Source organism: Xenopus laevis, chromosome 5L (genome assembly GCF_017654675.1).
Source record: "Xenopus laevis strain J_2021 chromosome 5L, Xenopus_laevis_v10.1, whole genome shotgun sequence".
Lineage (NCBI taxonomy): Eukaryota > Metazoa > Chordata > Amphibia > Anura > Pipidae > Xenopus > Xenopus laevis.
This window is the reverse complement of record NC_054379.1, coordinates 108,093,325-108,105,357: the sequence shown is the minus strand read 5'-3', so window position 1 is coordinate 108,105,357 and position 12,033 is coordinate 108,093,325. Positions and strand designations below refer to the sequence as shown.

At 37.8% G+C, this 12,033-nt stretch overlaps 1 protein-coding gene across 1 annotated transcript in view; it reads left to right on the top strand.

Moving 5' to 3' along the window:
* The window catches only part of LOC108704677 (solute carrier family 12 member 9-like), a 114,698-nt gene that overhangs the window by 74,942 nt on the left and 27,723 nt on the right, over nt 1–12,033 (top strand). The window contains exon 9 of the mRNA XM_018241357.2: nt 4,901–5,025. Within this exon, the coding sequence (XP_018096846.1) occupies nt 4,901–5,025 (125 nt within the window). The remainder of the gene's footprint in view (nt 1–4,900; nt 5,026–12,033) is intronic.

Below are 12,033 nucleotides of genomic sequence, written 5' to 3'. Positions count from 1 at the left end.
CTCAGTGGGCTCTGAACAGCTGTTGAGAAGCTAAATTCGCTGTAAATCTTGAAGCAGAAAATGAGGTTGGTCTGTAATAAAAGCTGATGCTACAAGGCTGATTATTAAATTCTAGGGATGCACCAAATCCAGTATTCGGTTCGGGATTCGGCCAGGATTCGGCATTTTTAAGCAGGATTCGGATTCAGTTATTCAGTCTTTATTAGTGAGTGTTGGCGAAATTGCTGGAAGTGGCTACTTGTTAAAAATGTCCAAGGAAGCAAAATAAAGATAAAAAAGATCCTTTATTGGCCTAGACATGAGCCCTCCCTAAAACAAATGTGGCATGACCTTCAAATGTTACATTTTTGAAAAAAAAAACATATATGTAACAGTTGCAACTTTAAAACAGACAGTAATACCACTTAAAAATATGAAAAAACACCAGTGTTTTGTCTTATTTTCTGACTTTTCGGCATACAGGATTTGATGTCATTGGCATAAGATTGTTGAGGATGTAGCTTCATCTTTTCAATGCGCCGGGTATAACCTACTGAAAACAGACTCTGGTGAAAAGGGTAACGTAGTGGAAAGTTCGCAGTTTGATAAATTTGCGGAGTAGCGATCATTTGCCTGAGCAAAAATTCGCCTGCTTTTTTTTGCTAGCAAATTGTCCTCTTTGCCTTTTAGTAAATTGGCAAATTGTTTTTTTTTGGGCCAATTTTCGCTAGAAAAGCCCACTTTGCCCTTTGGTAAATTTGCCCCTATTTGTACAGATGTATCTCCCATATGAAATCACTGCATACTTGTATACAGAGGGGTTATTACTAGTCTCTTTTATAACTCAAGGTACAAATACACCTTTAATGTAGATCAAATCCCTATTTAACCCTTGTGGGCTGAATGCCTATTTAACCTCTGTATCCATTGTACATGGCTAAGGCAAGTACCTGATCTCTACTCCTACATAGTGGGGGGAATATGTTCAATGACACAAAACCCAATGTCATCTACCTCATGTCCCATTTGAAGAAGATGTCTGGAGACTGACAAAATAATTTTTGATATTTATAGTTCATCTATGTTAGGAATTCCTTCTCTTCACCTTTTGGACTGTTTACCCAACATACACAAAACAAAATTAGCCTCACATGTTACAACCCCTAATTTTGAACTCCCTGTTTGTAATAATTGAAGACTAGTGAAGACAAATATACACCAGGCACAGCCCTTACAGTGAATCATACCCTAATCTCAGCACATACTCTGAGTTTGCTAAATTGGATTTTCTACTACAACTAGGATTCATTTGTATATTTTCCAATATTTTGTACCAGTGTGTGTGTGATAGTATGGCACTATTGTGCCATCTGTACTTACAGTGGTTAAAATAAACTATAGATGGAAGGCCATTGGTGGGCCTGGGGTAATGAGGATGACATACTGCATATGAATCTCTGGTGCCTGCAGCCCAGCACAAATGTGAATAGTAAAGATTCATAGCTGTGGCAGTGGAAAGGTATTCAATAGTGCTTACAATTTATTTTTGGCGGGGGCTTAATTTTGTATATTGTCTAAAGCAAATGCACAGGGTTCCACTGACTATTTTAGCTGCATGTATTTGTACCTTCTATTGCAGAAAGCAGCGACTGGTCACATGTAAAATGTAATGTCTGCATGTGAAGCTGCACTCAATGCACAGGCTGATACATTAGATGGCTTTAAGAAGAGGTTGGATGGCTTCTTAGCAAGTGAGGGAATACAGGGTTATGGAAGATAGCTCATAGTACAAGTTGTTGGGTGTGATCTAGTGGCTTTTGAGCAATATGTTGCCTACCACCCCCCTTTGATGGCCTCAAAGCATGTGCTCACTTTTAAGTTCAAGGTATAGAGGCACATTTTGAAGGCATAAAGACACTAATGTACTTCAAACAGAGCCTCCTGCCTGTTGGCTGTCCTCATGTGGCCAGCAAATAGCCAATCACATTTCTTATTTGGCAACACCAAGAAACTTTTTTTCATGCTTGTGTGGCTCCCCAACACTTTTTACATTTTAGTATGACAAGTAAAAATGGTTGGGGATCTTTGTATAAGGACAGCCTTGCTGAGAACTGTTTTCACACTGACATGAAATAGACTATTTCTATTCATCAGTGTCAAAGAAATTAATTCCACTGTGATTCTATGTTCTATGACAATAAAACATGACATTTTCCAAAAGGATGGATACATTTCTAGGCATTATTTAACTTGCATGGCTACTACAATTGCTATGCAGCAGCTTATTTATATAAACTATAGTAGTGTCCAAACATACAATTTTTGCCGGTGCAACAGGCTAACAGCAAATTACATTTGAATGCATATAAACCACTTTAATTTTTTTTACTGTGACTGGTCGTTCAATCGTACACTGAAGCAAAACTTTAATAGGGGATATATAACAATCCTCTTTCCTAGGCAATATGCATCTATTTGTTAACCAGAACAATCACAAATGCCTTCTTGAAGAAAACAATTCTATGTCCCCTGCTCCCAGTGCTCACCGTGTTAGTTAACATCCTCTGTGAGAGGGAAAGTCGGCTTTATTCTGATGGATGGTGTCTGTTTGTTATTCTCTGTTATTAAGTTAAAAAAAAATCAAGATCCATGGCAATGCTGCGAGACCGAGGGCCAGAGTCTAGGGGTGATGGGTCAGGGACAAAAGCTTCTCTGATAAATCAAATTAAGTTAAACAAATGCACCCCACCAAAGAGAAAGTGACACTGCTATCTTTTTTCATTGATGTGGTTATTTATAACAGCATTTTCCTCCTGCATTCTTACCAACTGAAAATCCTTGCTGTGCAACCCTGCAAATGGTGTGCCACATTTTATTTGTTTAGGCCACTGTTAATAAACGTCTAATAAAAGATAAAAATATCATTAATTAACACTAAGGGGCCGATTTATTAAGGGTCGTATTGAAAATAAGAATTTTCAAATTTTTTTTATGGTCAAAACTGTCAAATTTGACTAGAGAATTATCCAAACTTGATTCGAGTTTTTTAATAAATTTGAATTCGATTTTTGAAGGTTTATCATACTCTGGCCCTTTAAGAAATCGACTATTCGCCACCTAAAACCTGTCGAATTACTGTTCAAGTCAATGGGAGGGGTACAGGGATTAATGTGGTGATGTTTGAATCGAGTTTGGTCCAATTAGATTTAAATTTGATTCTAGTTTTCTAGTCAGTAAAATTCGTCACAGTTTTACATATTTGATTTTGTTAATAAATGGTTGAATATTCAAATTTCGAGTAAAATCAAATTCATGTGAGTTAAAAAAAACTCACTTGAATTCGAAATTTGACCCTTGATAAATGTGCCTCCCCGAGTAATTGCAAGCAGGGGTGAATTGCAGAAATGCATTGCCCCTTACTCAATCCCATGCATCATAATCAGCCTCTAAAGTTATTTAATAGGGTGGGATATATTGCTTTAGAAATATCCGTTAATACCTAAAGCCGTTGCATTGTTGGAAAGTATCGTTATATAGAGTCTGTAATGATCTGAAAAGAGCGGATATTGAACATGTTAATTCTCAACACTGCACTTTCCTCCTCACACTGGTGAATGCTATAAATTAGAATTTACTATATATTATTGGATCTGTCACTCATCCAAATAACAGATTTGTATATAATTATCAACTGCATAAAATCCCTGCATAATACCATGTGAATGAAGCAGATTTGGCTTGATACCAGGTATCTTTACTTTCAGCTTCTTATGAAATCACCTTGACTTTGCTTTTGTTTTTCTTATTTCAAGTCCTATCAACTCCACTGCTTGTGTTTGTCTTATTTCTGGTCCTGTGAACTCCACTCACTTCCCTGTAATTGTACCTTAACTCTATCTGCGCATTATAACAAGCATGTATTCTATCAGCACTACCTTTTCATAGGAAGAGCCCTCCCATGACAAGAGCTATTGACATTGCAACTCACTTCCTTTCAGCTGTCATGAAACAGCTACTTAACATCAATTTCTAGCAGCTTTGCTTGCATTTAGAGGAGAAATGTTTAATAACATTATTTTTATCTGCCCTTAAATAAATAATGCATTGAATGCTGTTTCATAAGTGCTCTAGTTTAATTAAGCTTTTTCTTTCCCCTTCTTTTAATTAATCTGCATTGCTATTCTTACCTCATCCTTTCTACTGAATAATTCAAGTAGCGTGATCTTACAGCTATACAAGATCAATTTACAGCAACTTTGCCGAATAGAAAAGGCTGCCAATGGGCACACACAATGGCATTATGGATCACTCCGAAACTTAGAAATCAGTGTTCATAAGCTACACTAAATGGATAGTCACTTGTTGCCAGGGCTACCATTCAGTAAGGGGGCACCAAGATACAAATATGGGGAATCACAAGTTATTAAGGGGGCAACACAAAGGAGTAGGCAGGATTTGGACAGATCATAGACAGGAGGTTGGTATTGTGCCCATGGTTGGTCAAGGGTGTGACTGGGCACATGGCATTATTAGGGCCCCTGAATAGTGGGCCCAGGGCCCACTATTCAGGGGTTCAGGTGACAGATGGAATATTTGGGGCCCCCTATATGGAAGGCCCAACCTAACTTAGTGGTATAGGGTGCCCCATCATCACTGATGGCAGCCCTGCTTGTGCCACAGAACAGACATGTTTAATTCACCAGAATACAAATCAGCAGCCAATGTCGTTCTCCATTGCCCATGTGCCAGGTTCAATGCAGTTGCCAATACAGCAGAGGGTTTTCAGGCAAATTCTTTGTTAAACTTATATGTTATTCATTTTCTTCTCGTTTTTTATTATTTCTATCAAGGGGTACTGAATCAGATGTTATCTGAAAGGACCGAATATACATTTAAGCCATTTCTGCTCTTTTTATTTCAGTTGGTGCTGTTTACAGGAAAGCTAAACACTATTGCTGCCATTGTGACAATTTTCTTCCTGTTGGTGTATGCAGCAGTAGGACTAGCCTGCCTCGCACTGGAATGGGCATCTGCCCCAAACTTCAGGTAAGCAAGAACATTTAGGAAAGTGGTACAGTTATGTTTAAAGGGGAACTAAAGTCTAAAATAGAATAATGCTAGAAATGCTGTATTTTGTATACTAAACATAAACATGAACTTACTGAACCAGAAGCCGAATTAAGCAAATGATTTAATTTTTCAAAGTTGGCAACAGGGGATCATCATCTTGTAACTATGTCAAACATCTTTGCAAGTCAAAGACTGTGCACATTCTCAGTGTGGTCTGGGCTTCAGTTGGGAGGTTAAACTTTGGGATCATCGTAAATTATCAAAACAGCATATCAGCCATCATATTGCCAAGGGTTGGGGTCTGGTGTCATTTGGGGTGGGGGCAACTGAATGGCCAGTAATGAGTAAGTCCAATTAATGTTCGTGGACTCTGTGTTGAAATAGATAACTTTTGCCAGTGCGTCAGCACAAGAATGCTAAAAACTTGTGGAGGGCCACATGTTTACCCATTGAGTTTTATTAGGTAATGACCAGTTAGAGAAAAGATGAGCAAATTGGGATCATTTACCTTTACCCAAGTAGTAGATGTATTTGATAAATGAAAATAATAATTTCTGCCATTAAAATCCAGCTCACATTTTCTCCATTACAGTTCTTCTCTTTGTTACTATGCAGTTTGTTCATTTACACTTGCCCTTCAAACAACATCTTCATATACATTCTTCTCCTGTCGCAGGCAGCATTGAAATTGATACTTACAATAAATTTATGAAACTTTTTCTAACGTGCAACTGATTTCTATGGCAGACTGCCAGTGATTCCTTCCATTCCATTAGTGGTAATTAACTAAAAGGGAGTGAGGGACAGAGAGGCTCAAGGGTGGCAGCTACAGCAAATGAATTGCCTGAGCACTGCATCCTTGAACACAGGGATGTGCAACATGCTGCCTTTCAGCTGCTGAAGGCTGCTGGGAATTGTAGTTCAATGGCAACTGGAGAGCAGCAGGCTAAACGCCATGTTTTAACACATATTTTTCAGTGTTTGGGACCATTGATTGTTGCCTGATCGATGGCAGATTTTGATGTTTTTTAATACTTTGCAGTTAATACTGTTCGGTATAAAAATAATGTTGATAAACAGAGGGGCTTCAACCACCCCCAGTAAAACAAAGATCAGTGGTTTGGTCGCTTAGCCTGATGGGCAGTTAGAATGAGATTTAAAGACTTTTGAATTGAAACCTTTGCATTCTAATATAATTAAAGGGCTCCCTTACTTTTTATTTACACATTTAGTATGATGTAAACAATGCTATTCAGATGAAATTTGCAATTGTTCTTTATTTTTTGAGGATGAACAGATGAGGGGATAAACAGACTATGAACAATTATGTAATAAAAAGTAACAATAAAATGGTACTTGTATGAACAGGAAGTAGAATGTGACTTTACTCCACATTTCACCCTGCTCAGTGCAAGAAATTTATAAAAAATATTTCACAATTAAAACAATAAGCATTTTAAGTATTTTAAGATCAAACCCTATTCATTAAACTAATCTTGAATGGGGGGGGTTACCTAAACGTGAACAAGTGTGGATTTCTGGCATGGGAAGGCACCGTGCTTTCCAGGAAATGGGATTAATCAGATGGTTGTGATTTCTCCATCAGAAGGACAGTTTTTCTTTGAGGAGTGGGGGTTTAAAGAACATTTATTTTAAAAAGTAATTTCACAAAATAATTCTAAAAATGTAAAATTCTCCTCTGCTCGTAGCAAGCTATAGCATTATAGCTTTGATGTGCAATCCACATGTTACATCAGTATAGATAACCATATTGCCATATTTTTTTTTTTTACATCCACTTTTTGTATGATTTCTTTTGTGGACAATATGTCTCCATTAAGTAAAGTTATCATTAGTAAGGGTTCACTACTGTGCCTCTTTCCTGCTGTAAAAATAAAATTCCAGCATCTCTTAGTAGTGTACGTAGATAGTGTACGTAGAGTAGTGTGAGCTCTCGTGGTTGCAGAATTGAAGCAGTTAATGGGAGTTACTTTGATATCTAAATGCGCAGCTCTATAATATTGAATTCAGCAAACAGCATAATGTATAGATTTGTATTGATCCACACTAAATCATCTAAAGAGTCAGGATTTCAATACCATAACAATATTATGAATGCAATTCCATCAACATTATAACCCCCGAGGCATGCTATAATATCAATAAATAAAGGTCATTCAATTTTAATATGTATGAATTGACAAGCAGTCCTGCTGACCACAGCTGTGATAGTTTCTGTGTGTTTTTTCTTATTACAAAGTGCAAAGTGCTTTCCCTCTAATTTAATAATCTAGTGCAGAACAAAGCCTTACCTGCAGGAATTTTGGTGACAAAAAAATATATTGCCAAGCTCTGACATGTAAACTCATGGGTTCTGCACATAATACAGGTCTGGGACCTATTATCCAGAATGCTCAGGACCTAGGGTTTTCCAGATAAGGGATTTTTCCCTAATTTGGATTACCATATTAATTTAATCCAAATTAATTTAAACATTTAGTAAACCCAATAGGCTTGTTTTGTCACCAGTAAGAATTTATTATATCTTAGTTGGGATCTAAGGATTTCTAAGATTAAGATTAAGCAGTACGTATATTTAAAGGGGTTGTTCACCTTCCAACACTTTTTTCAGTTCAGTTGCTTTCAGATACAGTAGTTCACCAGAAATAAAGACTTTTTCCAATTACTTTATATGTGTGACTGTTTTTTTCTCCTTTCTAAAGCCTTTCTGGGAGGAGCTAAAACTGTTCTAAATTGATACATTTAGTTGATACATTTCTTATCTTTGTCGCTATGAGTAGAATGCCTGGTTTTCATTAAAGGCAGCTGTTAGAATTGATACAACAGTTGCCAAAACTCCAGAGATGCTGCTGAGAAATGTATCAACTAAATGTTGCAAAATTGTAACAGTTCAGAATCTGGGCCTGAATTACTGAGCTGCCAGACTCAAGCACCAGAGACAGGAACATTCAACTTTAAACTTAGATTTTGGAAAAAACTGTGAAAAAAAATGGAAAGCAATTAGTGATGGGCGAATTTGGGGCGTTTCGCTTCGCTGAAAAATTAGCAAAATTTTCGCATCGGTCTTTCGAATTTATTCACTGCCGGCGGAAATTTGCCGCGAATTCACGTCTGGCGAATAAATTCGCCCATCACTAAAAGCAATTGAATAAAGTCTTTATTTCTGGAGAACAATCTAAAAACAACTGACCTGAGAAAGTGTTTGGAAGCCATACAACCCCTTTAAAGTGAATGCAGTTTACATGTAAAAAAAATTGTAGTATTGTAAACAGACTTTTATAGAATATTAATTAGTAAGATCTGAGTATAAGGGTGAAAGTATGCTAAAAAACAAAAAAAAAAACCCACAAACATTATAATAAATCTATCAGTGCCCATGAGTATCTATATAAAACATGTAGTTATGGCATAAAGGTAGATGGAGTCTTTATATGCTTGAGACAACCTAAAAATCACGCAAATGAAAATGAGTGAATTTTCTTCTATAAACTGCTAACCGGATGGGCTAAATGGGCCAATTTGGATTTCATTTGGTGGCAAATGCTGTAAATTTGTGTATATGTATTCCCTCTGGCAAAGTTGCTTGTAAAATGTTGAATTATTCATTGCGTTTTGGGTGCCATTAGTTTTGATGCACCCAAGACTAGTTTGTACAGGAAAACTATTTGTAAAAAAAAAGCAGAGCTGGGGGGTAGCACTGTCTGTAAGTGTTTGTGCCAGTCTCCCCCACTGGGCAGCACATTGTTACTGGCTGAGCCTCATTCCATTCCAGCGCTGCAGTCTTTGACGTGTGAAATAAAAAGGATTTTAATTACCTTTCAGCAAAAACAACAATTAGAGAAAATAACAGTGTTTACTCCCTTGCTCACACAGCCCGCCTCCTCCTCCGTACCCACCAGCCATGCTCATCTTTAATGCCTCCAGCCTTTCAGGAGCTAATCAGAGCCCTGACACAATGCTAATACTCGGATGCATTACAAAGTGGAACAGTCTCATTTTTACTGCTTTCCTGGCAGCAGAGGACTGCAATATATGCAAAGCGCTTAAAAACATGTCCATTTCACTCACTGATGTACAGTAAAATGAGTTCTGCAGTTGTTAGTGATACCTTTATTCCTGGGCTAACGTCTCACTTTAACAGATCAGCCCTCTGAAATAAATGTCTGTTTTCTCTCAGTGCTGATTGAATTATAATCTTTTTTTTTTCTTTAAACATTACTGCAGGAATAACAAAGTCCATTAAAGTCTTTTTTAAAAAAAAAATTGCATTAGAGTTTCTATGCAACACCTCCAGTCTGCTTTAACTCATTAGTTCCCCTATTAAAATCCCCAGGTGTTATGTGCTTCCAGTCCATATATACTCCATGGCAATTTAGTAGCATTAGGAAAAGTTCCTGGCATTTTGCAGACCCAATGACAATCAGGATTGCTAGTGTAGAGAGAGTATTTGAACTCTCCAACATTAAGGGGCAGATTTATTAAGATTAGAGTTGTGTTTTCTATGAAAAATTAAAGTTTTCGAGGTTATTTTTGAGTAAAAAAAAAAAGAATCCTCAAATTTTTCAACATTTATTATACCCGGACTCTGGAAATAGCTTGAATCCGAAAATACATCTTAAACCTGTCCAGGTCATTTAGAAGTCAATTGCACAGATCCCTTAAACCATTTGAAGATGATAATAGCCTTCATGATGTTCAAGTTTTTTTCAGTGGGTTTTGCTTAAAAACTCTAGCAATTCGAGTTTTTTTGCGTGGAAAACTCGGTCAATTTGAGTATTTGGGTTGTTGATTCCGAACTCACTGATTTGAGTTTTTCCCATTCAAGTTTTTTCTTAAATTAGAAACCATTTGAGTTGTGAGTTCATTTGAGGTCTAAAAAAGCTCACAAAGCTCTAAAATTCGACCTTTGATAACTAACCCCCTAAGGCTAGTGCCACATGGGGCCTAAAATCAACCTGATGAAAAAGGCCGATTTCAGCACCTACGTGGGCAGTAGTCTCCTTTTTCTTTTGCATCCAGAACCATTGTGTTGGCTCCGGCGTGAACACTGTTGGCCAATTTTGGCAATAAACCATTAGACTTTGCATTTCACACCATAATCAGTCAAATGTGTTTTGAATACAAAAGAAAAAAGAGGTTACTGCCCACATATGGGCTGAAATCACCTTGTGTATTTTAGCAGACTGATTTAGGCTCCCATGTGGCGCTAGCTTAATGGAGTAGAATTAAACATGGTCAGTAAAGCAGCAAAGGAGAGGTTCTCACTTTGGGGCACATTTACTCAAGAGATTTTTTGACGAATATTACATACCTCCCAACATCCCAACACATAGAGCGAGGCAAACATTTTTGACCACACCCATTTGTGTGGCCACACCCCCTAATTACCATGTTTATTTTACAAAATTTGGCAGGTTATGAAAGTTTTACATACTGTAAGATACAGATATTAGCAGCCACCCAAGTTTCATGCCCTGTATTTGATGATTTTGCCCCTTTCATTTGACTTCTTTCTGCTCCATGTTGGATCAAGTGATCATATAATAATAGCAAAAAAACAAGTCACTACTAGGGATGGGCGAATTTGACCCGTTTCGTTTCGCCAAAAATTCGCCGCCGGCAAAATGTCGCAGACGCCCATTAAAGTCTATGGGCGTCAAAACAATTTGTCGCGCGGCGAAATTATTTTGTCGCGCGTCTTTTTTTTGACGCACGTCTCCATACAAGTCTATGGGTGTCATTTTTTCGGCGAAACGAGGCGAAAAAATTCGCCCATACCTAGTCACTACTGCAATTTGGTATTGTGGTATATGCATTTTTTAAATAGAACGTTCTGTACCCAACCCAATGTTATAATACAGTCTTTATTTACCACCATTATATATGTGCCTTTGTGTATAATATTAAGTGCCTCCCTTAGCTGTAACACCTGTTTTTGACCATTTCCAGTTGGGACTTATATAGATAGGGTTTTTTAGTATAGGAATATTTAAGAAAAATATTTTTGTTTTCTAGAGTAGACTTAAGGTGGCCATACACGGATAGATCCGCTCGTTTGGCGATGTCGCCAAACGAGCGGATCTCCCTCCGATATGCCCACCTTGAGGTGGGCAATATCGGGCTGATCCGATCGTGGGCCCTAGGGCCCAACGATCGGATCCTAGCGTTCGCCAAACGGGCGGTCGGATCGCGGGACCGCATCAACGAACAGATGCGGCCGCGATCCGACGGGATTTTTAACCCCATCCGATCGAGATCTGGCCGACTTTCGGCCAGATCTCGATCGGGGAAGCCCGTCGGGGGCCCCCATACACGGGCCAATAAGCTGCCGACTTGGTCTGTCGGCAGCTTTTATCGGCCCGTGTATGGCCACCTTTAGTCCACACATACATGTGATTCCTTTTGTTCTGTATGAGAACGATTCAGTGATTATAAATATACAGTTCTCAGTCTGTAAGTGGATCATTGTACAGCAGCCATTTCCTCTGGGTAGTTGGTTCTTAAGTGTAAATTATGAGATTCATCTCTGCCTCTGTTCAATACATTGGTTCCATTTTTCAGTACAGTGATTCTTTTTCTTCTTGATAACTCATGGGCCCCTACAGTTTTTTTGTGATTACTTGGTTCACTATTATGCATTGAATAAATAGGAGAAGCAGATGAATAATATCTGTACTTACCAAAGAGGGTTTTTATTATTATTATTGTTCACAAATATTTATAAAGTGCCAATACATATCACAACAGTGGCAATACAGAAGTACAATAAATAGGTGTATACACTGAACATACAGATTACATACAAAAACAACCAATAACCTATACAAGAGGTAGAGCAAACTCTTTTTTTTCTTTTTTCTCTCTGATATTCTTTTTTTTCCAATGTGTTTTTTGTTTGTAAGGCAATTGAGCTGTGCAGTTAGAAGGTAAGAAGGATTACAACACATCCATAATAGACATGCT